Genomic DNA, 26,331 nt, shown 5'->3' with positions numbered 1-26,331 from the left:
TGTTTTAACTACTAGACCTGTTATACATAATAGACCTGTTTTAACTACTAGACCTGTTTTAACTACTAGACCAGTTTTAACTACTAGACCTGTTTTAACTACTAGACCTGTTTTAACTACTAGACCTGTTTTAACTACTAGACCTGTTTTAACTACTAGACCTGTTATACATAATAGACCTGTTTTAACTACTAGACCTGTTTTAACTACTAGACCTGTTATACATAATAGACCTGTTTTAACTACTAGACCTGTTTTAACTACTAGACCTGTTATACATACTAGACCTGTTTTAACTACTAGACCTGTTTTAACTACTAGACCAGTTTTAACTACTAGACCAGTTTTAACTACTAGACCAGTTTTAACTACTAGACCTGTTTTAACTACTAGACCTGTTTTAACTACTAGACCAGTTTTAACTACTAGACCTGTTTTAACTACTAGACCTGTTATACATAATAGACCTGTTTTAACTACTAGACCTGTTTTAACTACTAGACCAGTTTTAACTACTAGACCTGTTTTAACTACTAGACCTGTTTTAACTACTAGACCTGTTTTAACTACTAGACCTGTTTTAACTACTAGACCTGTTATACATAATAGACCTGTTTTAACTACTAGACCTGTTATACATAATAGACCTGTTTTAACTACTAGACCTGTTTTAACTACTAGACCTGTTATACATACTAGACCTGTTATACATACTAGACCTGTTTTAACTACTAGACCTGTTTTAACTACTAGACCAGTTTTAACTAATAGACCTGTTTTAACTACTAGACCTGTTATACATAATAGACCTGTTTTAACTACTAGACCTGTTTTAACTACTAGACCTGTTTTAACTACGAGACCTGTTTTAACTACTAGACCTGTTTTAACTACTAGACCTGTTTTAACTACTAGACCTGTTTTAACTACTAGACCTGTTTTAACTAATAGACCTGTTTTAACTAATAGACCTGTTTTAACTACTAGACCTGTTTTAACTAATAGACCTGTTTTAACTACTAGACCAGTTTTAACTACGAGACCTGTTTTAACTACGAGACCTGTTTTAACTACTAGACCTGTTTTAACTACTAGACCTGTTATACATAATAGACCTGTTTTAACTAATAGACCTGTTTTAACTACTAGACCAGTTTTAACTACGAGACCTGTTTTAACTACGAGACCAGTTTTAACTACGAGACCTGTTTTAACTACTAGACCTGTTTTAACTACTAGACCTGTTTTAACTATTAGACCTGTTTTAACTACGAGACCTGTTTTAACTACGAGACCTGTTTTAACTACTAGACCTGTTTTAACTACTAGACCTGTTTTAACTACTAGACCTGTTTTAACTAATAGACCTGTTTTAACTACTAGACCAGTTTTAACTACTAGACCTGTTTTAACTACTAGACCTGTTTTAACTAATAGACCTGTTTTAACTACTAGACCTGTCATACATAATAGACCTGTTTTAACTACTAGACCTGTTATACATAATAGACCTGTTTTAACTACTAGACCTGTTATACATAATAGACCTGTTTTAACTACTAGACCTGTTTTAACTACTAGACCTGTTTTAACTACTAGACCTGTTTTAACTACTAGACCTGTTTTAATTAATAGACCTGTTTTAACTACTAGACCTGTTTTAACTACTAGACCTGTTTTAACTACTAGACCTGTTTTAACTACTAGACCTGTTTTAACTACTAGACCTGTTTTAACTACTAGACCTGTTTTAACTACTAGACCTGTTTTAACTACGAGACCTGTTTTAACTACTAGACCTGTTTTAACTACTAGACCTGTTTTAACTACTAGACCTGTTTTAACTAATATACCTGTTTTAACTACTAGACCTGTTTTAACTACTAGACCTGTTTTAACTACTAGACCTGTTTTAACTACTAGACCTGTTTTAACTAATAGACCTGTTTTAACTAATAGACCTGTTTTAACTACTAGACCTGTTATACATAATAGACCTGTTTTAACTACTAGACCTGTTATACATAATAGACCTGTTTTAACTACTAGACCTGTTATACATAATAGACCTGTTTTAACTACTAGACCTGTTTTAACTACTAGACCTGTTTTAACTACTAGACCTGTTTTAACTACTAGACCTGTTTTAATTAATAGACCTGTTTTAACTACTAGACCTGTTTTAACTACTAGACCTGTTTTAACTACTAGACCTGTTTTAACTACTAGACCTGTTTTAACTACTAGACCTGTTTTAACTACTAGACCTGTTTTAACTACTAGACCTGTTTTAACTACTAGACCTGTTTTAACTACGAGACCTGTTTTAACTACTAGACCTGTTTTAACTACTAGACCTGTTTTAACTACTAGACCTGTTTTAACTAATAGACCTGTTATACATAATAGACCTGTTTTAACTACTAGACCTGTTATACATAATAGACCAGTTTTAACTACTAGACCTGTTATACATAATATACCTGTTTTAACTACTAGACCTGTTATACATAATAGACCTGTTTTAACTACTAGACCTGTTTTAACTACTAGACCTGTTTTAACTACTAGACCTGTTTTAACTACTAGACCTGTTTTAACTACTAGACCTGTTTTAACTACTAGACCTGTTTTAACTACTAGACATGTTATACATACTAGACCTGTTATACATACTAGACCTGTTATACATACTGGTATACATACTAGACCTGTTATACATACTAGACCTGTTATACATACTAGACCTGGTATACATACTAGACCTGTTATACATACTAGACCTGTTATACATACTAGACCTGTTATACATACTAGACCTGTTATACATACTGGTATACATACTAGACCTGTTATACATAATAGACCTGTTATACATACCAGACCTGTTATACATACCAGACCTGTTATACATACCAGACCTGTTATACATACCAGACCTGTTATACATACCAGACCTGTTATACATACCAGACCTGTTATACATACCAGACCTGTTATACATACTAGACCTGTTATACATACCAGACCTGGTATACATACTAGACCTGTTATACAAACCAGACCTGTTATACATACTGGTATACATACTAGACCTGTTATACATACTAGACCTGTTATACATACTAGACCTGTTATACATACTGGTATACATACTAGACCTGTTATACATACCAGACCTGTTATACATACTGGTATACATACTAGACCTGTTATACATACTAGACCTGTTATACATACTGGTATACATACTAGACCTGTTATACATACTAGACCTGTTATACATACTGGTTTACATACTAGACCTGTTATACATACTAGACCTGGTATACATACTAGACCTGTTATACATACTAGACCTGTTATACATGCTGGTATACATACTAGACCTGTTATACATACTAGACCTGGTATACATACTAGAGCTGTTATACATACTAGACCTGTTATACATACCAGACCTGTTATACATACCAGACCTGTTATACATACCAGACCTGGTATACATACTAGACCTGTTATACATACTAGACCTGTTATACATACTGGTATACATACTAGACCTGTTATACATACTAGACCTGTTATACATACTAGACCTGTTATACATACTAGACCTGGTATACATACTAGACCTGTTATACATACTAGACCTGTTATACATACTGGTATACATTCTAGACCTGTTATACATACTAGACCTGTTATACCATACTAGACCTGTTATACATACTGGTATACATACTAGACCTGTTATACATACTAGACCTGTTATACATACTAGACCTGTTATACATACTAGACCTGTTATACATACTAGACCTGGTATACATACTAGACCTGTTATACATACTGGTATACATACTAGACCTATTATACATACTAGACCTGTCATACATACTAGACCTGTTATAAATACTAGACCTGTTATACATACTAGACCTGTTATACATACTAGACCTGTAATACATACTGGTATACATACTAGACATGTTATTCATACTAGACCTGTCATACATACTAGACCTGTTATACATACTAGACCTGTTATACATACTGGAATACATACTAGACCTGTTATACATACTGGTATACATACTAGACCTGTTATACATACTAGACCTGTTATACATACTAGACCTGTTATACATACTAGACCTGTATTACATACTGGTATACATACTAGACATGTTATACATACTAGACCTGTCATACATACTAGACCTGTTATACATACTAGACCTGTTATACATACTAGACATGTTATACATACTAGACCTGTCATACATACTAGACCTGTTATACATACTGGTTTACATACTAGACCTGTTATACATACTAGACCTGGTATACATACTAGACCTGTTATACATACTAGACCTATTATACATACTAGACCTGTTATACATGCTGGTATACATACTAGACCTGTTATACATACTAGACCTGGTATACATACTAGAGCTGTTATACATACTAGACCTGTTATACATACCAGACCTGTTATACATACCAGACCTGGTATACACACTAGACCTGTTATACATACTAGACCTGTTATACATACTGGTATACATACTAGACCTGTTATACATACTAGACCTGTTATACATACTAGACCTGTTATACATACTAGACCTGGTATACATACTAGACCTGTTATACATACTAGACCTGTTATACATACTAGACCTGTTATACATACTAGACTTGTTATACATACTAGACCTGTTATACATACTAGACCTGTTATACATACTAGACCTGTTTTACATACTAGACCTTTTATACATACTGGTATACATACTAGACCTGTTATACATACTAGACCTGTTATACATACTAGACCTGTTATACATACTAGACCTGTTATACATACTAGACCTGTTATACATACTGGTATACATACTAGACCTGTTATACATACTAGACCTGTTATACATACTAGACCTGTTATACATACTGGTATACATACTAGACCTGTTATACATACTAGACCTGTTATACATACTAGACCTGTTATACATACTAGACCTGTTATACATACCAGACCTGTTATACATACTAGACCTGTTATACATACTAGACCTGTTATACATACTAGACCTTTTATACATACTGGTATACATACTAGACCTGTTATACATACTAGACCTGTTATACATACTAGACCTGTTATACATACTAGACCTGTTATACATACTAGACCTGTTATACATACTGGTATACATACTAGACCTGTTATACATACTAGACCTGTTATACATACCAGACCTGTTATACATACTAGACCTGTAATACATACTAGACCTGTAATACATACTGGTATACATACTAGACATGTTATACATACTAGACCTGTTATACATACTAGAGCTGTTATACATACTGGTATACATACTAGACCTGTTATACATACTAGACCTGTTATACATACTAGACCTGTTATACATACTAGACCTGTTATACATACTGGTATACATACTAGACCTGTTATACATACTAGACCTGTAATACATACTGGTATACATACTAGACATGTTATACATACTAGACCTGTTATACATACTAGACCTGTTATACATACTAGACCTGTTATACATACTGGTATACATACTAGACCTGTTATACATACTAGACCTGGTATACATACTTGACCTGTTATACATACTGGTTTACATACTAGACCTGTTATACATACTAGAGCTGTTATACATACTAGACCTGTAATACATACTGGTATACATACTAGACATGTTATACATACTAGACCTGTTATACATACTAGACCTGTTATACATACTAGACCTGTTATACATACTGGTATACATACTAGACCTGTTATACATACTAGACCTGGTATATATACTTGACCTGTTATACATACTGGTTTACATACTAGACCTGTTATACATACTAGACCTGTTATACATACTAGACCTGTTATACATACTGGTATACATAGTAGACCTGTTATACATACTAGACCTGGTATACATACTAGACCTGTTATACATACTAGACCTGTTATACATACTAGACCTGTTATACATACTAGACCTGTTATACATACTAGACCTGTTTTAACTACTAGACCTGTTTTAACTACTAGACCTGTTTTAACTACTAGACCTGTTTTAACTACTAGACCTGTTTTAACTACTAGACCTGTTTTAACTACTAGACCTGTTTTAACTACGAGACCTGTTTTAACTACTAGACCTGTTTTAACTACTAGACCTGTTTTAACTACTAGACCTGTTTTAACTAATAGACCTGTTTTAACTACTAGACCTGTTATACATAATAGACCTGTTTTAACTACTAGACCTGTTATACATAATAGACCTGTTTTAACTACTAGACCTGTTATACATAATAGACCTGTTTTAACTACTAGACCTGTTTTAACTACTAGACCTGTTTTAACTACTAGACCTGTTTTAATTAATAGACCTGTTTTAACTACTAGACCTGTTTTAACTACTAGACCTGTTTTAACTACTAGACCTGTTTTAACTACTAGACCTGTTTTAACTACTAGACCTGTTTTAACTACTAGACCTGTTTTAACTACTAGACCTGTTTTAACTACTAGACCTGTTTTAACTACTAGACCTGTTTTAACTACTAGACATGTTATACATACTAGACCTGTTATACATACTAGACCTGTTATACATACTGGTATACATACTAGACCTGTTATACATACTAGACCTGTTATACATACTAGACCTGGTATACATACTAGACCTGGTATACATACTAGACCTGTTATACATACTAGACCTGTTATACATACTAGACCTGTTATACATACTGGTATACATACTAGACCTGTTATACATAATAGACCTGTTATACATACCAGACCTGTTATACATACCAGACCTGTTATACATACCAGACCTGTTATACATACCAGACCTGTTATACATACCAGACCTGTTATACATACTAGACCTGTTATACATACCAGACCTGGTATACATACTAGACCTGTTATACAAACCAGACCTGTTATACATACTGGTATACATACTAGACCTGTTATACATACTAGACCTGTTATACATACTAGACCTGTTATACATACTGGTATACATACTAGACCTGTTATACATACCAGACCTGTTATACATACTGGTATACATACTAGACCTGTTATACATACTAGACCTGTTATACATACTGGTATACATACTAGACCTGTTATACATACTAGACCTGTTATACATACTGGTTTACATACTAGACCTGTTATACATACTAGACCTGGTATACATACTAGACCTGTTATACATACTAGACCTGTTATACATGCTGGTATACATACTAGACCTGTTATACATACTAGACCTGGTATACATACTAGAGCTGTTATACATACTAGACCTGTTATACATACCAGACCTGTTATACATACCAGACCTGTTATACATACCAGACCTGGTATACATACTAGACCTGTTATACATACTAGACCTGTTATACATACTGGTATACATACTAGACCTGTTATACATACTAGACCTGTTATACATACTAGACCTGGTATACATACTAGACCTGTTATACATACTAGACCTGTTATACATACTGGTATACATACTAGACCTGTTATACATACTAGACCTGTTATACCATACTAGACCTGTTATACATACTGGTATACATACTAGACCTGTTATACATACTAGACCTGTTATACATACTAGACCTGTTATACATACTAGACCTGTTATAAATACTAGACCTGTTATACATACTAGACCTGTTATACATACTAGACCTGTAATACATACTGGTATACATACTAGACATGTTATTCATACTAGACCTGTCATACATACTAGACCTGTTATACATACTAGACCTGTTATACATACTGGTATACATACTAGACCTGTTATACATACTAGACCTGTCATACATACTAGACCTGTTATAAATACTAGACCTGTTATACATACTAGACCTGTTATACATACTAGACCTGTAATACATACTGGTATACATACTAGACATGTTATTCATACTAGACCTGTCATACATACTAGACCTGTTATACATACTAGACCTGTTATACATACTGGTATACATACTAGACCTGTTATACATACTGGTATACATACTAGACCTGTTATACATACTAGACCTGTTATACATACTAGACCTGTTATACATACTAGACCTGTATTACATACTGGTATACATACTAGACATGTTATACATACTAGACCTGTCATACATACTAGACCTGTTATACATACTAGACCTGTTATACATACTAGACCTGTCATACATACTAGACCTGTTATACATACTGGTTTACATACTAGACCTGTTATACATACTAGACCTGGTATACATACTAGACCTGTTATACATACTAGACCTGTTATACATACTAGACCTGTTATACATGCTGGTATACATACTAGACCTGTTATACATACTAGACCTGGTATACATACTAGAGCTGTTATACATACTAGACCTGTTATACATACCAGACCTGTTATACATACCAGACCTGGTATACACACTAGACCTGTTATACATACTAGACCTGTTATACATACTTGTATACATACTAGACCTGTTATACATACTAGACCTGTTATACATACTAGACCTGTTATACATACTAGACCTGTTATACATACCAGACCTGTTATACATACTAGACCTGTTATACATACTAGACCTGTTATACCATACTAGACCTGTTATACATACTGGTATACATACTAGACCTGTTATACATACTAGACCTGTTATACATACTAGACCTGTTATACATACTAGACCTGTTATACATACTAGACCTGGTATACATACTAGACCTGTTATACATACTGGTATACATACTAGACCTGTTATACATACTAGACCTGTCATACATACTAGACCTGTTATAAATACTAGACCTGTTATACATACTAGACCTGTTATACATACTAGACCTGTAATACATACTGGTATACATACTAGACATGTTATTCATACTAGACCTGTCATACATACTAGACCTCTTATACATACTAGACCTGTTATACATACGGGTATACATACTAGACCTGTTATACGTACTGGTATACATACTAGACCTGTTATACATACTAGACCTGTTATACATACTAGACCTGTTATACATACTAGACCTGTATTACATACTGGTATACATACTAGACATGTTATACATACTAGACCTGTCATACATACTAGACCTGTTATACATACTAGACCTGTTATACATACTAGACATGTTATACATACTAGACCTGTCATACATACTAGACCTGTTATACATACTGGTTTACATACTAGACCTGTTATACATACTAGACCTGGTATACATACTAGACCTGTTATACATACTAGACCTGTTATACATACTAGACCTGTTATACATGCTGGTATACATACTAGACCTGTTATACATACTAGACCTGGTATACATACTAGAGCTGTTATACATACTAGACCTGTTATACATACCAGACCTGTTATACATACCAGACCTGGTATACACACTAGACCTGTTATACATACTAGACCTGTTATACATACTGGTATACATACTAGACCTGTTATACATACTAGACCTGTTATACATACTAGACCTGTTATACATACTAGACCTGGTATACATACTAGACCTGTTATACATACTAGACCTGTTATACATACTAGACCTGTTATACATACTAGACTTGTTATACATACTAGACCTGTTATACATACTAGACCTGTTATACATACTAGACCTGTTTTACATACTAGACCTTTTATACATACTGGTATACATACTAGACCTGTTATACATACTAGACCTGTTATACATACTAGACCTGTTATACATACTAGACCTGTTATACATACTAGACCTGTTATACATACTGGTATACATACTAGACCTGTTATACATACTAGACCTGTTATACATACTAGACCTGTTATACATACTGGTATACATACTAGACCTGTTATACATACTAGACCTGTTATACATACTAGACCTGTTATACATACTAGACCTGTTATACATACCAGACCTGTTATACATACTAGACCTGTTATACATACTAGACCTGTTATACATACTAGACCTTTTATACATACTGGTATACATACTAGACCTGTTATACATACTAGACCTGTTATACATACTAGACCTGTTATACATACTAGACCTGTTATACATACTGGTATACATACTAGACCTGTTATACATACCAGACCTGTTATACATACTAGACCTGTAATACATACTAGACCTGTAATACATACTGGTATACATACTAGACATGTTATACATACTAGACCTGTTATACATACTAGAGCTGTTATACATACTGGTATACATACTAGACCTGTTATACATACTAGACCTGTTATACATACTAGACCTGTTATACATACTAGACCTGTTATACATACTAGACCTGTTATACATACTGGTATACATACTAGACCTGTTATACATACTAGACCTGTAATACATACTGGTATACATACTAGACATGTTATACATACTAGACCTGTTATACATACTAGACCTATTATACATACTAGACCTGTTATACATACTGGTATACATACTAGACCTGTTATACATACTAGACCTGGTATACATACTTGACCTGTTATACATACTGGTTTACATACTAGACCTGTTATACATACTAGAGCTGTTATACATACTAGACCTGTAATACATACTGGTATACATACTAGACATGTTATACATACTAGACCTGTTATACATACTAGACCTGTTATACATACTTGACCTGTTATACATACTGGTTTACATACTAGACCTGTTATACATACTAGACCTGTTATACATACTAGACCTGTTATACATACTAGACCTGTTATACATACTGGTATACATAGTAGACCTGTTATACATACTAGACCTGGTATACATACTAGACCTGTTATACATACTAGACCTGTTATACATACTAGACCTGTTATACATACTAGACCTGTTATACATACTAGACCTGTTATACATACTAGACCTGTTATACATACTGGTATACATACTAGACCTGTTATACATACTAGACCTGGTATACATACTTGACCTGTTATACATACTGGTATACATACTAGACATGTTATACATACTAGACCTGTTATACATACTAGACCTGTTATACATACTTGACCTGTTATACGTACTGGTATACATACTAGACCTGTTTTACATACTAGACCTGTTATACATACTAGACACCATTAAGGAACTATCCTTGCTGACGTGTCACGCCGACTGATTGGTTTAGTGTCGCATGCTCCCTGGTCTGATGTCACGCCGACTGATTGGTTTAGTGTCGCATGCTCCCTGGTCTGATGTCACGCCAACTGATTGGTTTAGTGTCGCATGCTCCCTGGTCTGATGTCACGCCGACTGATTGGTTTAGTGTCGCATGCTCCCTGGTCTGATGTCACGCCAACTGATTGGTTTAGTGTCGCGTGCTCCCTGGTCTGATGTCACTCCAACTGATTGGTTTAGTGTCGCGTGCTCCCTGGTCTGATGTCACGCCGACTGATTGGTTTAGTGTCGCATGCTCCCTGGTCTGATGTCACTCCAACTGATTGGTTTAGTGTCGCGTGCTCCCTGGTCTGATGTCACGCCGACTGATTGGTTTTGTGTCGCATGCTCCCTGGTCTGATGTCACGCCGACTGATTGGTTTTGTGTCGCATGCTCCCTGGTCTGATGTCACGCCAACTGATTGGTTTAGTGTCGCATGCTCCCTGGTCTGATGTCACGCCAACTGATTGGTTTAGTGTCGCATGCTCCCTGGTCTGATGTCACGCCGACTGATTGGTTTAGTGTCGCGTGCTCCCTGGTCTGATGTCACTCCGACTGATTGGTTTAGTGTCGCGTGCTCCCTGGTCTGATGTCACTCCGACTGATTGGTTTAGTGTCGCATGCTCCCTGGTCTGATGTCACGCCGACTGATTGGTTTAGTGTCGCATGCTCCCTGGTCTGATGTCACTCCGACTGATTGGTTTAGTGTCGCATGCTCCCTGGTCTGATGTCACGCCGACTGATTGGTTTAGTGTCGCATGCTCCCTGGTCTGATGTCACGCCGACTGATTGGTTTAGTGTCGCGTGCTCCCTGGTCTGATGTCACGCCGACTGATTGGTTTAGTGTCGCATGCTCCCTGGTCTGATGTCACGCCGACTGATTGGTTTAGTGTCGCATGCTCCCTGGTCTGATGTCACTCCGACTGATTGGTTTAGTGTCGCATGCTCCCTGGTCTGATGTCACTCCGACTGATTGGTTTAGTGTCGCATGCTCCCTGGTCTGATGTCACGCCGACTGATTGGTTTAGTGTCGCGTGCTCCCTGGTCTGATGTCACTCCACAGTGAGGTGCTGGCTCAGACTGAACTCACTGATCAAACGTTGGCTCTTTTATCTCAATTTGTGCACCTCCATTAGGTATGTTGTGTTAGGTTTAATATTTCAGTGCGTACTGGCGGGGCCCAGGCTTGTCAAGGCAGCAGATGGACAGCCAAGTGGCTAGTCCTTCTAATGTGTCCAAGGTTAACCAGCCTCTTTATTGTGATGAGGGTGGAGTAACCACCCGGGTGGGTGATGGAATCAGGATGGGTGGGGGAACACAGGGTAGAGACAGGGGTAGAGGGTACCAGTGTTGGCCTGTTTCATTTGATCTGATGCAGCCACGTCATGAGCAGGAGAACGTAAGACAAATGTCTCAATGAAAAGATTTTTACAGCCTCAACAGAGGCCCCAATTTTACACTGCAGTCAGACACATTATCAAAATAGTTTGGTTTTGAAGGACATCACACTGTTTATGTTTGGTATTTCATTGTTTTGGCTGTTTTGTTTGTTTGTTTAGTTTTGTTGCACATTTTTTGTTATTTTTCTTCATTTGAAATAAAATCCAGGTTTTCTATGATGCATGTTTCTGTGTACCCCTGGAATCAGACTAAAAGTTGTCTGTATGTGACAGGAAAAGTTAATCTCCTGGTCATTATACTGCTTTACAGCATATACACCCATAGACCAATCTTCTGAAATAGGCATGGACTAGAATAGTCCATATCTTCATTGCCTTCCCAACCTAGTTCTGTCCATACTGCTTTCATATCATTCATTCTTGGCTTTTTAGTTCTGGTTGTCTGGATTTAGTTAAATAGACATTTTAGATCTGGATGAAGATATGAGCTTAATGGAATTAAAGTTGGCTTCATCTGCGAAGCGCTGCTCTTGTGCTACTGTACCTGTTACCAGCCTGGAAGAGAGAGTGGCCATCTGTTTTAGTCTTTCCTTCGGGATTCAGTTTTGCTCTTTTAAAAAGTCTTGCTCCACAAACTACGACATCACACCACTCTGATGTGAACACTGTCTAGGCCAGGGGTATCTTAGCAACCTGAAAGGGCTGTAGAGCAATGGCCAAATGTCCCCCGGCAGAGAGGAACAAACAGGGACCCACTCAGTCAGCCGCCCAGAGAGACTCTGTCCACAGCCAAGTGAGGGCCAAGCACTCAATGAATCAATCAAATGTATTGTATAAAGTCCTTTTTACATCAGCAGTTGTCATAAAGTGCTATACAGATACTCAGCTTAAAACTCCACAGAGCAAGCAATGCAGATGTAGAAGCATAGTGGCTAGCAAAAACACCCTAGAAAGGCAAGAATCTAGGAAAACCCCCAGAGGGGAACCGGGCTCTGAGGAGTGGCCAGACCTCTTCTGGCTGTGATAGACATTACTACTGGCACACAGGTCTTACACAATCTAAATCACTGGTCTCTCTCTTTTTCTCTCTCTTTCTCTTATTCTCTTTACACCTTTTCTTTCTCACTCTGTCTGGGTTCTCACAGCCAACGGGACGGGCTCCAGCAGCCAGCTCTCTACCCCAATTTCCAAGCAGTCCCCCACCTCCACCCCCAACAGCCCAGGCATCCACCGCAAGCAGTCCCCCACCTCCACCCCCAACAGCCCAGGCATCCACCGCAAGCAGAAGGTACCCCATCCTCTCCACTACCTATCCCTCCCTCTCTTCCCCCCTCTCTCTCTTTCCCTGTTCTCCCTCATACTGCCTTCTCTCTTCATCTCTCTCATACTTCACCTATAAGCCCATAGCTCAGCTCAGAACTCATAGAACCGGATCTGTCCCATAGCTCAGCTCAGAACTCATAGAACCGGATCTGTCCCATAGCTCAGCTCAGAACTCATAGAACCGGATCTGTCCCATAGCTCAGCTCAGAACTCATAGAACCGGATCTGTCCCATAGCTCAGCTCAGAACTCATAGAACCGGATCTGTCCCATAGCTCAGCTCAGAACTCATAGAACCGGATCTGTCCCATAGCTCAGCTCAGAACTCATAGAACAGGATCTGTCCCATAGCTCAGCTCAGAACTCATAGAACAGGATCTGTTCCATAGCTCAGGCGTTTTCAAACGAGGATCCACGGGGTCCGCTGAAGTACTCAGGGGGTCTGCATTTTTTGGGGATTTTTAACATTTTTATTTTATGTATCTGCATCCCATATGAAGGAAGTTAGAGGTAGTTTCACAAGCCAATGCTATCTAGCGTTAGTGCAATGACTGGAAGTCTACAGGAACAGTTAGCATGCTAGCTGTTTCTGTTCATCCGACTCTAGGGAAGTAGATAAATGGCTATCTTGAACTACCCATTTGATATCGAGGAAATTACAGTCATTGGAGCCAATTACACGTTTTTTTTGTATAGAAAATTCTTAGACTAAGACTAAGTGGGCAATTTTCAGGATGGAAAACTGTCAACTTAAACGACCAAAACCAGATCAAAGAATAATTAATACCATCTTTGAGAACTAACAATCAAATTAAAGCTAGACACTAGCTAGGTCTCCACTCAATTGGCGACAGATTTTCATGTGAATGTTCTAAAATCCGCATAAAGAAAATATACACCTTTATATATACACAGTGGTGTGTTTCCACCAAACAGACTTGTTGAGATAGAAATCCGAGCGTGATGATGTAGTGCACACAAAGTACTTTTTTGCTTAAGTTTTCATGTACCAAATACATGTTCAGCTCTACCGATAGTTTTGTCACAAAAACTGTTGCGTTAAATAGCAAATGTGTCTACTCTGTTCTTGGGGCTTTAGCCAATGGCTTGCAGATACAGTAGGGTGTGCCATGCTTGTCTACATGATGAGATTATTATGGAGAATATTTTTATTTATCAAACGGCAGTCAATCATCGATCATCATGTCACCGGAATCAGACCCTCGATATTTATTGGAAAAGATAATTAAGATTACTGTGCACTTTCCCCACCCTGTGAAGTTTATCATAAGTTATTTAATATGTAGCCTAATAAACTGCATTGTTTCCAGAGTCGTAGTGGGAGGACTAGGGCTGTTGCGGTGACCATATTATGGCGCGGTCACGAGTCATGAAGGCAGTCAAATTCCACATGACCGTTTAGTCATGGTAATTAGGCTTCTCAAAGCTTTGATGCTGCTGCTGGTCGTTAGTAGCCTACCAAACTTGCTACTGCTTGATACTCAGCACTCTCTTGCCCCTCTAATCACTCTGACATCGATGCAAATGTAATCAAAAATCTAATCAAACACTTCATGAGAGCCCATGAGCTCATGTTGCGCAACATTTCTATAGGCTATGCAATTACAGGAGAAAACGGAGTGATGGCCTCTAATAAAAAGAGGAGGATCCCATCAGCTTTCTATAGGCTAGGCCTAGTATATTTATTTCTCAACTTTCCTGAAATTAAGCACATTGCTTATATTTACAACAGGAGTTTAACGTAGACGCTGGGAGTAGGGAAGCACTTGCAGGTAGTGAGTTTAATAATAAAGGGAACAGAGAACAATATAACAAACACGAGTAGCGCATACCACCCTGCATACCACTGCTGGCTTGCTTCTGAAGCTAAGCAGGGTTAGTCCTGGTCAGTCCCTGGATGGGAGACCAGATGCTGCTGGAAGTGGTGTTGGAGGGCCAGTAGGAGGCACTCCTTCCTCTGGTCTAAAAAATATCCCAATGCCCCAGGGCAGTGATTGGGGACACTGCCCTGTGTAGGGTGCCGTCTTTCGGATGGGACGTTAAACGGGTGTCCTGACTCTCTGAGGTCATTAAAGATCCCATGGCACTTATCGTAAGAGTAGGGGTGTTAACCCCGGTGTCCTGGCTAAATTCCCAATCTGGCCCTCAAACCATCATGGTCACCTAATAATCCCCAGTAATACAATTGGCTCTTTCATCCCCCTCCTCTCCCCTGTAACTACTCCCCAGGTCGTTGCTGCAAATGAGAACGTGTTCTCAGTCAACTTACCTGGTAAAATAACGGTAAAATAAATAAATAAATAAAAAATAAACATGAAACACACAGTTCCATTCCCCAGGCAGTATTGACTAAGGGAGTGACAGATTTAGGGGAGGTAATCAGTGAAGTGATGGAGTCCAGGTGTGCCTAATGAAGAATGCCTGGTGCGTGTAATGATGAATGCCAGGACCGGTGGTTAGTAAACCGGCGACCTCGAACTCCGGAGGGAAGGAGCGGGAGTAGACATGACAAGGAGTATAGCCTACCTGGCTGGCATGAAAATAAACCATTGGGAAAAGCATGCTTGTAATTTTTTTCCTGAGCCTGTTTCGATACAGGTGCATGATAATGGTCCATTCTAAATCAAAACAAATTTCATACATACAGTACCAGTCAAACGTTTGGACACACCTACTCCTTCCAAGGTTTTTCTTTACCTTTACTATTTTCTACATTGTAGAATAATACTGAAGACATGAAATAACACATATGGAATCATGTATTAACCAAAAGAAGTGTTAAACAAATCAAAATATATTTTATATTTGAGATTCTTCAAAGTAGCCACCCTTTGCCTTGATGACAGCTTTGCACACTCTTGGCATTCTCTCAATCAAGAAACATGAGCAATTGATATTAGACTGGTGGAAATCTGTCCTTTGGTCTGATGAGTCCCAAGTTTGAGATCCTTGGTTCCAACTGCAGTGTCTTTGTGAGATGCGGTTGTGAACGGATGATCTCTGCATGTGTGGTTCCCACCATGAAGCATGGAGGTGTGATGGTGACACTGTCTGTGATTTATTTAGAATTCAAGGCACACTAACCAGTATTGCTACCACAGCATTCTGCAGCGATACGCCATCCCATCTAGTTTGCGCTTAGTGGGACTATCATTTGTTTTTCAACAGGACAATGACCCAACACACCTCCAGGCTGTGTAAGGGCTACTTTTACCAATAAGGAGAGTGATGGAGTGCTGCATCAGATGACCTCGCCTCCACAATCACCCGACCTCAACCCAATTGAGGTGGGTTGTGATGAGTTGGACCGCAGAATGAAGGAAAAGCAGGCAACAAGTGCTCAGCATATGTGGGAACTCCTTCAAGACTGTTGGAAAAGCTTTCCTCATGAATATGGTTGAGAGAATGCTAAGAGTGTACCAAGCTGTCATCAAGGCAAAGGGTGGCTACTTTTAAGAATCTAGAATATAAAACAGAAATACCTTTTTTACATAAGTATTCAGACCCTTTGTTGTGAGACTCAAAATTGAGCTCAGGTGCATCCTGTTTCCATTGATCATCCTTGAGATGTTTCTACAACTTGAAGTCCACCTGTGGTAAATTCTATTGATTGAACATGAATTGGAAAGGCACACACAGTCTATATAAAGGTCCCACAGTTGACAGTGCATGTCTGAGCAAAAACCAAACCATGAGGTCAAAAGAAATGTCCGTAGAGCTCCTGGACAGGATTCTGTCGAAGCACAGATCTTGGGAAGGGTTCCAAAAAAATGTCTGCAGCATTGAAGGTCCCCAAGAACACAGTGGCCTCCATCATTCTTAAATGGAAGAACTGGCTGCCCAGCCAAACTAAGCAATTGAGGGAGAAGGGTATTGGTCAGGGAGGTGACCAAGAATCCGATGGCCACTCTGACAGAGTTTGAGTTCCTCTGTGGAGATGGGAGAACCTTCCAGAAGGACAACACTCTCTGCAGCACTCCACCAGTCAGGCCTTTATGGTAGAGTGGCCAGACTGAAGCCACTCCTCTGTAAAAGGCACATGACAGCCTGCTTGGAGTTTGCCAAAAGGCACCTAAAGACTCTCAGACCATGAGAAACAAGATTCTCTGGTCTGATGAAACCAAGATTGAACTCATTGGCCTGAATGCCAAGCGTCACGTATAGAGGAAACCAGGCGCAATCCCTACGGTGAAGTATGGTGGTGGCAGCAGCATGCTGTGGGGGTGTTTTTCAGCGGCAGGGACCGGGAGACAAGTCAGGATTGAGGGAAAGATGAATGGAGAAAAGTACAGAGAGATCCTTGATGAAAACCTGCTCCAGAGCGTTCATGACCTCAGACTGGGGCAAAGGTTCTCCTTCCAACAGGACAACGACCCTAAGCTCACAGCCAAGATAACGCATGAGTGGCTTTGGGACAGGTCCTTGAGTGGCCCAGCCAGTGCCCGCACTTGAACCCAATTTGAACATGGAGGGACCTGAAAATAACTGTGCAGCGACGCTCCCCATCCAACCTGACAGAGCTTGAGAAAATCTGCAGAGAAGAATGGGAAAAACTCCTCAAATACAGGTGTGCCAAGCTTGTAGGTTAATACCCAAGAAGACTCGAGGCTGTAATCGCTGCCAAAGGTGCTTCAACAAAGTACTTAGTAAAGGGTCTGAATACTTATGTAAATGTAATATTTCAGTTTTTTTTAAATAATCTTGCACAAAAAAAAATATATGGTTTTGGGGTATTGTGTGTAGATTGGTGAGGGGGGGGGGGATTATTTCATTCATTTTAGAATAAGGTTGTAATGAAACAAAATGTGGAAAAAGTCAAGGGGTCTGAATACTTTCTGAATGCACTGTATCTGCAATATTAAAGCAAAAAATGTATAATAATAGTTAGTCACAAAAGATACCCCATATTATGTAATTGTACCGACCGTTCCTGTTTCCATCACAACTCTCGTTATTTTTTTCATACGGTATGACTTGGCTCGCATAAAAACTGTGGATGGAAACATGGTTTGTCAGGGAGAATCGAAAATGACAAAATCCAGGTTTTCAGGGCACAAGCCCATATATTATTTTACATTGTTTCCGCAGAGGAACACCGCAGTAGCCATGGCAAAATGCATAGAATTGCAGGAAATTAGCTTTAAGAAGTTAGTTTGAGAAGTTTGAAAATCCCTGCCCCAGCTCATTCAGATAATGATCCTCCATCTTTTCCCCTGTAGGATCTCTACCTGCCCCTATCTCTGGATGATGAGGATTCTCTTGGCGAGTCTATGTAGAGCCTCCTGTCTGTCTGTCTCTGTCTGTCAGTCAGCTGCTGCTGCCTGCCTTTCTCACCCAGGCCTACCTACCACTCAGATGTATCTCTGATGCTCTCCACCTTCACTAACGGCCAGCACCCTCTAGTGTTCCTGGTGGACTTCTCCATTTGATCTCTCCCTGGTGCCACGCGTTAAGTCTACCTGGCCTTGGCCACCATGGCTGTTCCACCTTTTGCTGCTTGAGAATTCACAACTAGATCATGTTTTTATACCCTATGTTGTTAAGAATGTATATGCTGGGCGTATACGACAATGATGTACGACTTACCGCCTCTAACAAATTCACCAAATCATTATATTGTGTGAAAGTTCACTATTACATGTTTATTGTTATACTTTCAAAGGAGAGCATTTATTTACAAGCAATTTCAAAAAAGCAGTTTCCACAATATATCTAATAATATGTCTTTTTAACTTGAAAACCATGCATTCTGATATAGTGCAAACAACACACTTTCCAAATTCATGTGAACAATTCCAAGCAGCAAATGGACTATTTATCCAGGGGTGTAGTAGTCAGACTTGAGTCAAAGTTTTAATAATGTCCCTCTGTGTCCATCTCTCTTTCTGTGCTATGGTTCAAGGTGTTAAAGTAATGAAAATTTTTAGGGGAAGGCTCTTTAGCCATGAGATGTGAATGTCCTTTTCATCTGCTGTAAATACTGTGTATAGCCATCGCTACATCCCAGCTAATGCCTAACATTCATGCTTTCATCAAACGTCAATACAATGTCTGCCAAACGTTGAATCAACATAACATGTTTTTCATCTATCTATGAGGGGCAAAAAACTGCAAGGCACAGGAGCCAAGAAGCTCTGAAAGCGTTAGAGTAGGAGTACTGGGGAGAAGTCCTCTTAGTGTGTAGAAGCCAACCAACCAACCAAAGCCAGAAAATGTGGCCCTTTTTTTAAAACAAACAAGCACATCTTTTTTTTATTAAAAAAGGGTTTAGGATTTTTAAGTCTATTTTAGCATGATTATCTTTCCTCCTTTTTCAAACTGATTTTAAGGAGACTTTAATGTTCATGTGATAAAGCCAGGTGTACTATATTGAGGCAAGTTTTTAATAAACGAGCAATGTGGAAATCTGAAATGTAGATAATCTGTAATGCCCCAGTAGTCATACGTGTAGGCTACATGTACTGTCTGTATGTTACTGGGACCTCCCATTAGTCCAATCTGACCAGACCATGTCCATATGGGGGAAATAGATTTTCACCAGCATAGAAAAACAATATGTAGAGCTTCTCACATTTTGCATGGCTAAATCTTGTTTATTTTTTTCTTAGTGCTTAATGATTGAATGCAACATTTTTAGATAGGAGGAAATTGCATTTTTGGATTTGTTCTAAAAAAAAAAGTAGAATTTTATTGTTGATAAAATGACGTTCTAAGTAATATACGTATATGTCTAAAACAATAACACATGAATGGTTATAATAATGTCATGTTCCTGGAGAGAATGTCCAATTAAATCTGATGGGCACAGTGTGTAATGGAAAGTGAATTAGTGCAGGCATACAGGGACATTTTTCTGTGGCAGTCATCGCAAGGAATAGTGACATACTAGTCTATTAGGTAGACAGACTATGTATTACGTATGTCAGGTGTGCACCTCTCTCTGGATCTACCTGACTCTGCAGAAATAATCATCTAAATTGGACCCAATTGAGCAGCCAAGCAACTAGACTCCTCCCATCCTCCTTCTGCAGGGTGATGTCATTGTGATGTCAGCATTACAGCTAGTCCAACTGCAGGTCCACTTTTACCCCGTCTGGGAATCAACACTGTGTAAAATAAAACCTTAAGAGTTTGTTTTTCTTTTGTGGACATTTCAGTTCTACTTTATCTCACCAGCTGTTTGATATCTTTTGTCTTTGCCCCAGATTTTCTTCAGCTTAGCATTAAGTGTCAGTTGTTTTGTGTGAAGCTGCAGTCACCATGTAAGACAGGAGGTGGGAAACACCTCTCAGCTCCAGTGGTGCCTTTTTTTGGGATAAAAAATAATAATAAAGAGGAAACTAAGACTTGTTCTTTGTTAACCAACTGTAAAGCATTTTTAAATGTCTTGAATTGTAGCGCTGCGGTCAGCGCAGTGTGAACTCTCATTGTTTGTAGACTGCCAGGATAATAACTTTATCATGATGCAAATGTATCATTCTCTTTATGACTTGGGTTACTGGGAAATGTACAATGTCTTTGATGGTGTTTTTTGCAATGTCACAGTGGCTTGTTTCAGTGCTTCGTTCTATGTATTAATCAATTCCCTTTTGCAATTAAAAGAGTTGTATTCCACCTCTCCCTCTGGCTGTATTCCAATGATGGCTGTTAGCTCAGTCTTAACTGAGCAACACTGTTTTCCACTTCTTTCTCATTGTTTTATTCACACCACTACCATACATCAATATCCACACATAGTCATATCCATAAATCATGTTGAAATCACATGACAGTCCATGTCCTAGCTGTTTTTGACCATTATTAGGCTATTGAACTAAGCAGGCTGTGCTGCAGTGGATTCTTCTGTGTAATATTAGCAGCAGCTCCTCTTAGCTGTATTCTAGAAACATGCAAGCATGGGTGAATTTGGAAGGAATTTTAAGTGATGATCGTATCGCCCCCATTTAAAACTGCAAGTAAAAAATGATGTTTAAGTTACCATGGTAACAATACAGTCCGTATCCTATTCATATGTCCCTTGGTAGCGCTCAGCAGAATGACTTGCACATGGGTGTATTTTGTTGTGCGTGTGGTTGTCTGTGTGCACATGCATGTGTGTTTGTCATAGGGGGAAGTCTGAAAGAGATGCAGAGCTGCATAGATATGCTGAGACATCAAGAGGTACAAAAACATTGTATCAAATGTTATTTGTCACATACTTCGGAAACAACAGGTGTAGACTAACAGTGAAATGCTTACAGGTCCTGTTCCAATATTTCCAAATTAAAGATAAACAGATGGAAATAGTGACATGAGGAATAAATACACAGTGAGTAACACATAACAATGAGTAAATAATAACATGGTTATATAGAAGGAATGCCACAAGCAGTACCACAGTGAGAAACGCTGTATTTCTATTCTGTTCATGAGAACTCACCATTTTGTCCGTCTCCATTGCCATGGAAACTCCGAGTCTCAACAGTAAACATTCATCTCCAGTATAAACAGGGGTGTCTGGGGAATTCATTGCGATGTACACTACTGGGGAGTTCCCCTCACGTTTACACTGCTTTCAATGCAGCTGTGACCGTGGCACATTAGTAGACCTGCTGGAAACACAGCCAAGCACTAAATAACTGCTGCTGTTCTGTACGGTTTCCTCTGGTAAAACTTAACAGGGCGGCTGGAAGACATCCTTTCTCTCTGAAGAGCAGTGTCCAAGATGGTTGTGAAGAGAGAGTAGCATGTCAATTATTTTCTACTAGTAAATGCATCCATACAGACAGACAAAACCTGCCAAAATCCATCATATTTACTACAGTATATCTTCATTGTTACTCATATTTTACTGGGGAGCGTGCAACCAAAACTGCAATAAGACAATCCTAAGATAAAGCATTTATCAACACATGCACCCAACCACCTGTATGGGCTAAAAACATCCACAATTACTTTGTACCTTATATAAATCAATACAGATTCATGTCATTCATCCACTAGAATATAACATATTACAGAAATAAATCAACTCTGGCATTAATCTTTTTGCTGAGAGTTGGTCAACCCTATGAAGGATACAGGACTATTCACCACAGACAGAAATATGCACACATAGATACACAAATGCTTGTACACACATGTTTGTTTTACTATCCTTGTGGGGACCAAATAATTGATTTCAATTCAAAATTCTATTTTCCCTAAACCTAACCCATAACCTAACCATAGTCCTAAACCTAACCCCCAACCCTAATTCTAACCCTCAAACTAATTGTAACCCTAAACCTTACCCCTGAGCCTAAAACAGTATTTTTTTGCTTGTGGGAACAGGCTAAATGAATTGTCCTTGTTTTAATATGCTTGTGAGGACTTTTGGTCCCCACAAGGATAGTAAAACAAAACACACACACCAACCCCTCCACACACACACACACAGACAGACATGCTATACACACTATATGACAAAGTCTATTGGAAATGGACTGGGCAGTTGGGCAAATCTGTAAATAGTACCTTATCATACTCTACTTTCTACCATGGTGCTAGGAGTTTCTTAATAGAGGGCCATTCAAACCTTTGTTCTCTCATCTAGTCTAGGAATCTCCTAATACAGTTTACAATTGGCTCATTCATTCCCCTCCTCTCCCCTGTAACTATTCCCCAGGTCGTTGCTGCAAATGAGAATGTGTTCTCAGTCAACTTACCTGGTAAAATAACGGTAAAATAAATAAATAATAGAGGACCATTCAAACCTTTGTTCTCACATCTAGTCTAGGAATCTCCTAATAGAGGATCATTCAAACCTTTGTTCTCTCATCTAGTCTAGGAATCTCCTAATAGAGGACCATTCAAACCTTTGTTCTCACATCTAGTCTAGGAATCTCCTAATAGAGGGCCATTCAAACTTTTGTTCCCACATCTAGTCTAGGAATCTCCTAATAGAGGGCCATTCAAACCTTTGTTCTCACATCTAGTCTAGGAATCTCCTAATAGAGGGCCATTCAAACCTTTGTTCTCTAGTCTAGTCTAGGAATCTCCTAATAGAGGGCCATTCAAACCTTTTTTCCCTCATCTAGTCTAGGAATCTCCTAATAGAGGGCCATTCAAACCTTTGTTCTCTAGTCTAGTCTAGGAATCTCCTAATAGAGGGCCATTCAAACCTTTGTTCTCTAGTCTAGTCTAGGAATCTCCTAATAGATGGCCATTCAAACCTTTGTTCTCTAGTCTAGTCTAGGAATCTCCTAATAGCGGACCATTCAAACCTTTGTTCTCTAGTCTACAGTACTGTATTCAAGAACGTTCTGATGAATAACCAATAGTATCACCAATGGGTTTGCAAAGAAATGAACTACAATATTTACTCAAGAATAATAAACAGATTGATATAATGGTTAATTTCTTAGATAATGTAGCTAAGTAACTAAACCATGTTTGTATGTATTATTTGGAACAACGCAAAGTCCAGTTTACCTTTGAAGGCATGTCAAAAACAGAATAAACAGTCATAAATCATCCCCTATCAGCCATGGATTATAAATCTGTGGTCATTACTGATCACAATGAGTGATCAACACTGATTATTCAAAGCACAGAAAAACATAATCATGATTGTCTGAACTCCTTCTCATGTGTTGATTATTTGGCTGTCCTTGTGTACGATTCTCAGTCATGCCCACTTTTTGGCCTTTGTTGAAATGAATATTTCTTGTGAGATATTCATTTTGCACATGGATATTTCTACTGTTATAGACTTTAGAAGGCAAAGAAATAAAGGTTCTGTAGTTTAGAGGATAGTTTGCAAAATTATAGAATTCAACATGTACGTCTTGCCATATGTCTTGCCATATGTCGTATGTCCATTTAGTTCTGGTGAGTTTTGTCTTTAAAAATTACTTATCTTTGTAAAACTAAACATTTTTAAGTAAGATTTTTTTTTGAGTAAGATTGCATGCTTAGTACATTAATGTATGTACCAATATTGGGTTAGGTAGGGGTTTTCTATGGTCCTTATATGGACACAACTATACAATGTAAAGATCAAAACTGCGTGAAATTAGAATCCGAAGCTTTCATTTTTGTGAACATTGCTGTCATATAAAAAGATCACAAATAAATAAATGTGATTACAAAGAAAACACGATCTGCTTTGTCTGAGTCCCTGATTCGTTCGTTGTGAACACTGTCACAACATTTGTTATTCCTGTACAGAAGCACAACAGATATAATGCATATACACAATGCGTAGCACAATTTCCCTTGTGAATAATTACAATCGCTTCATGCACAACCCCAAATGCCTCACATGACACTGATCAAACAGGAGAAAACACAAGCAAATAAGTGCTCTCTAGGCCATGTCCCTGTGCTCTAATTGCCATGTCCCTGTGCTCTAATGGCCATGTCCCTGTGCGCTAATGGCCATGTCCCTGTGCTCTAATGGCCATGTCCCTGTGCGCTAATGGCCATGTCCCTGTGCTCTAATGGCCATGTCCCTGTGCTCTAATGGCCATGTCCCTGTGCTCTAATGGCCATGTCCCTGTGCTCTAATGGCCATGTCCCTGTGCGCTAATGGCCATGTCCCTGTGCTCTAATGGCCATGTCCCTGTGCTCTCTAGGCCATGTCCCTGTGCTCTAATGGCCATGTCCCTGTGCTCTAATGGCCATGTCCCTGTGCTCTAATGGCCATGTCCCTGTGCGCTAATGGCCATGTCCCTGTGCTCTAATGGCCATGTCCCTGTGCTCTCTAGGCCATGTCCCTGTGCTCTAATGGCCATGTCCCTGTGCTCTCTAGGCCATGTCCCTGTGCTCTAATGGTCATGTCACTGTGCTCTAATGTAATACCATTGAAGGGAGGTGTAGGCACCTATGAATGTAAAAAATAACTGTATGATAGAAAACCATTTTCTGATCTGTGTTATATTATCTATACTAATTTTGACTATTTTGGGGGTAATTATAAAATGTCCACCATAATCCAAAAATGGTTACCATAATGGGTTGGAGCGAGTAGTCGCACTTTGCTTCGCTCCACAGGTAATATTACATTTCATTACAGTACAACGGTTTGATTTGTTTGATCTGAGCAATTTTTCTTAGCTAGCTACATAGCCGTCTTTGTATCAAAGATAATTGTGTAGTTTAGAGTAATTATCGAGGTTAGCTAGCCAGCTATTTTCGTCCTTCTAACGTAGTCAACACTGCTAGCTAGCCAGCTAGCCAACTTCTACCGAATAGCAGCACTGTAGAAACTATTACATTACAACGGAA

At 38.6% G+C, this 26,331-nt stretch overlaps 1 protein-coding gene across 1 annotated transcript in view; it reads left to right on the top strand.

Annotated features, from left to right (window-relative positions):
• Window positions 1-21,696, top strand: part of LOC129863335 (neuronal migration protein doublecortin-like) — a 117,059-nt gene extending 95,363 nt beyond the window's left edge. Inside the window, exons 7-8 of the mRNA XM_055935240.1 lie at window positions 13,885-14,027; window positions 19,302-21,696. Of these exons, the coding sequence (XP_055791215.1) occupies window positions 13,885-14,027; window positions 19,302-19,358 (200 nt within the window). The 3' untranslated portion in view covers window positions 19,359-21,696. The remainder of the gene's footprint in view (window positions 1-13,884; window positions 14,028-19,301) is intronic.
• Window positions 21,697-26,331: the final 4,635 nt, after the last annotated feature.

The sequence above is a fragment of the Salvelinus fontinalis genome, chromosome 10, assembly GCF_029448725.1.
Source record: "Salvelinus fontinalis isolate EN_2023a chromosome 10, ASM2944872v1, whole genome shotgun sequence".
NCBI lineage: Eukaryota > Metazoa > Chordata > Actinopteri > Salmoniformes > Salmonidae > Salvelinus > Salvelinus fontinalis.
The sequence above is the reverse complement of the archived record's forward strand: the minus strand, read 5'-3'. Positions and strand labels throughout refer to the sequence as shown.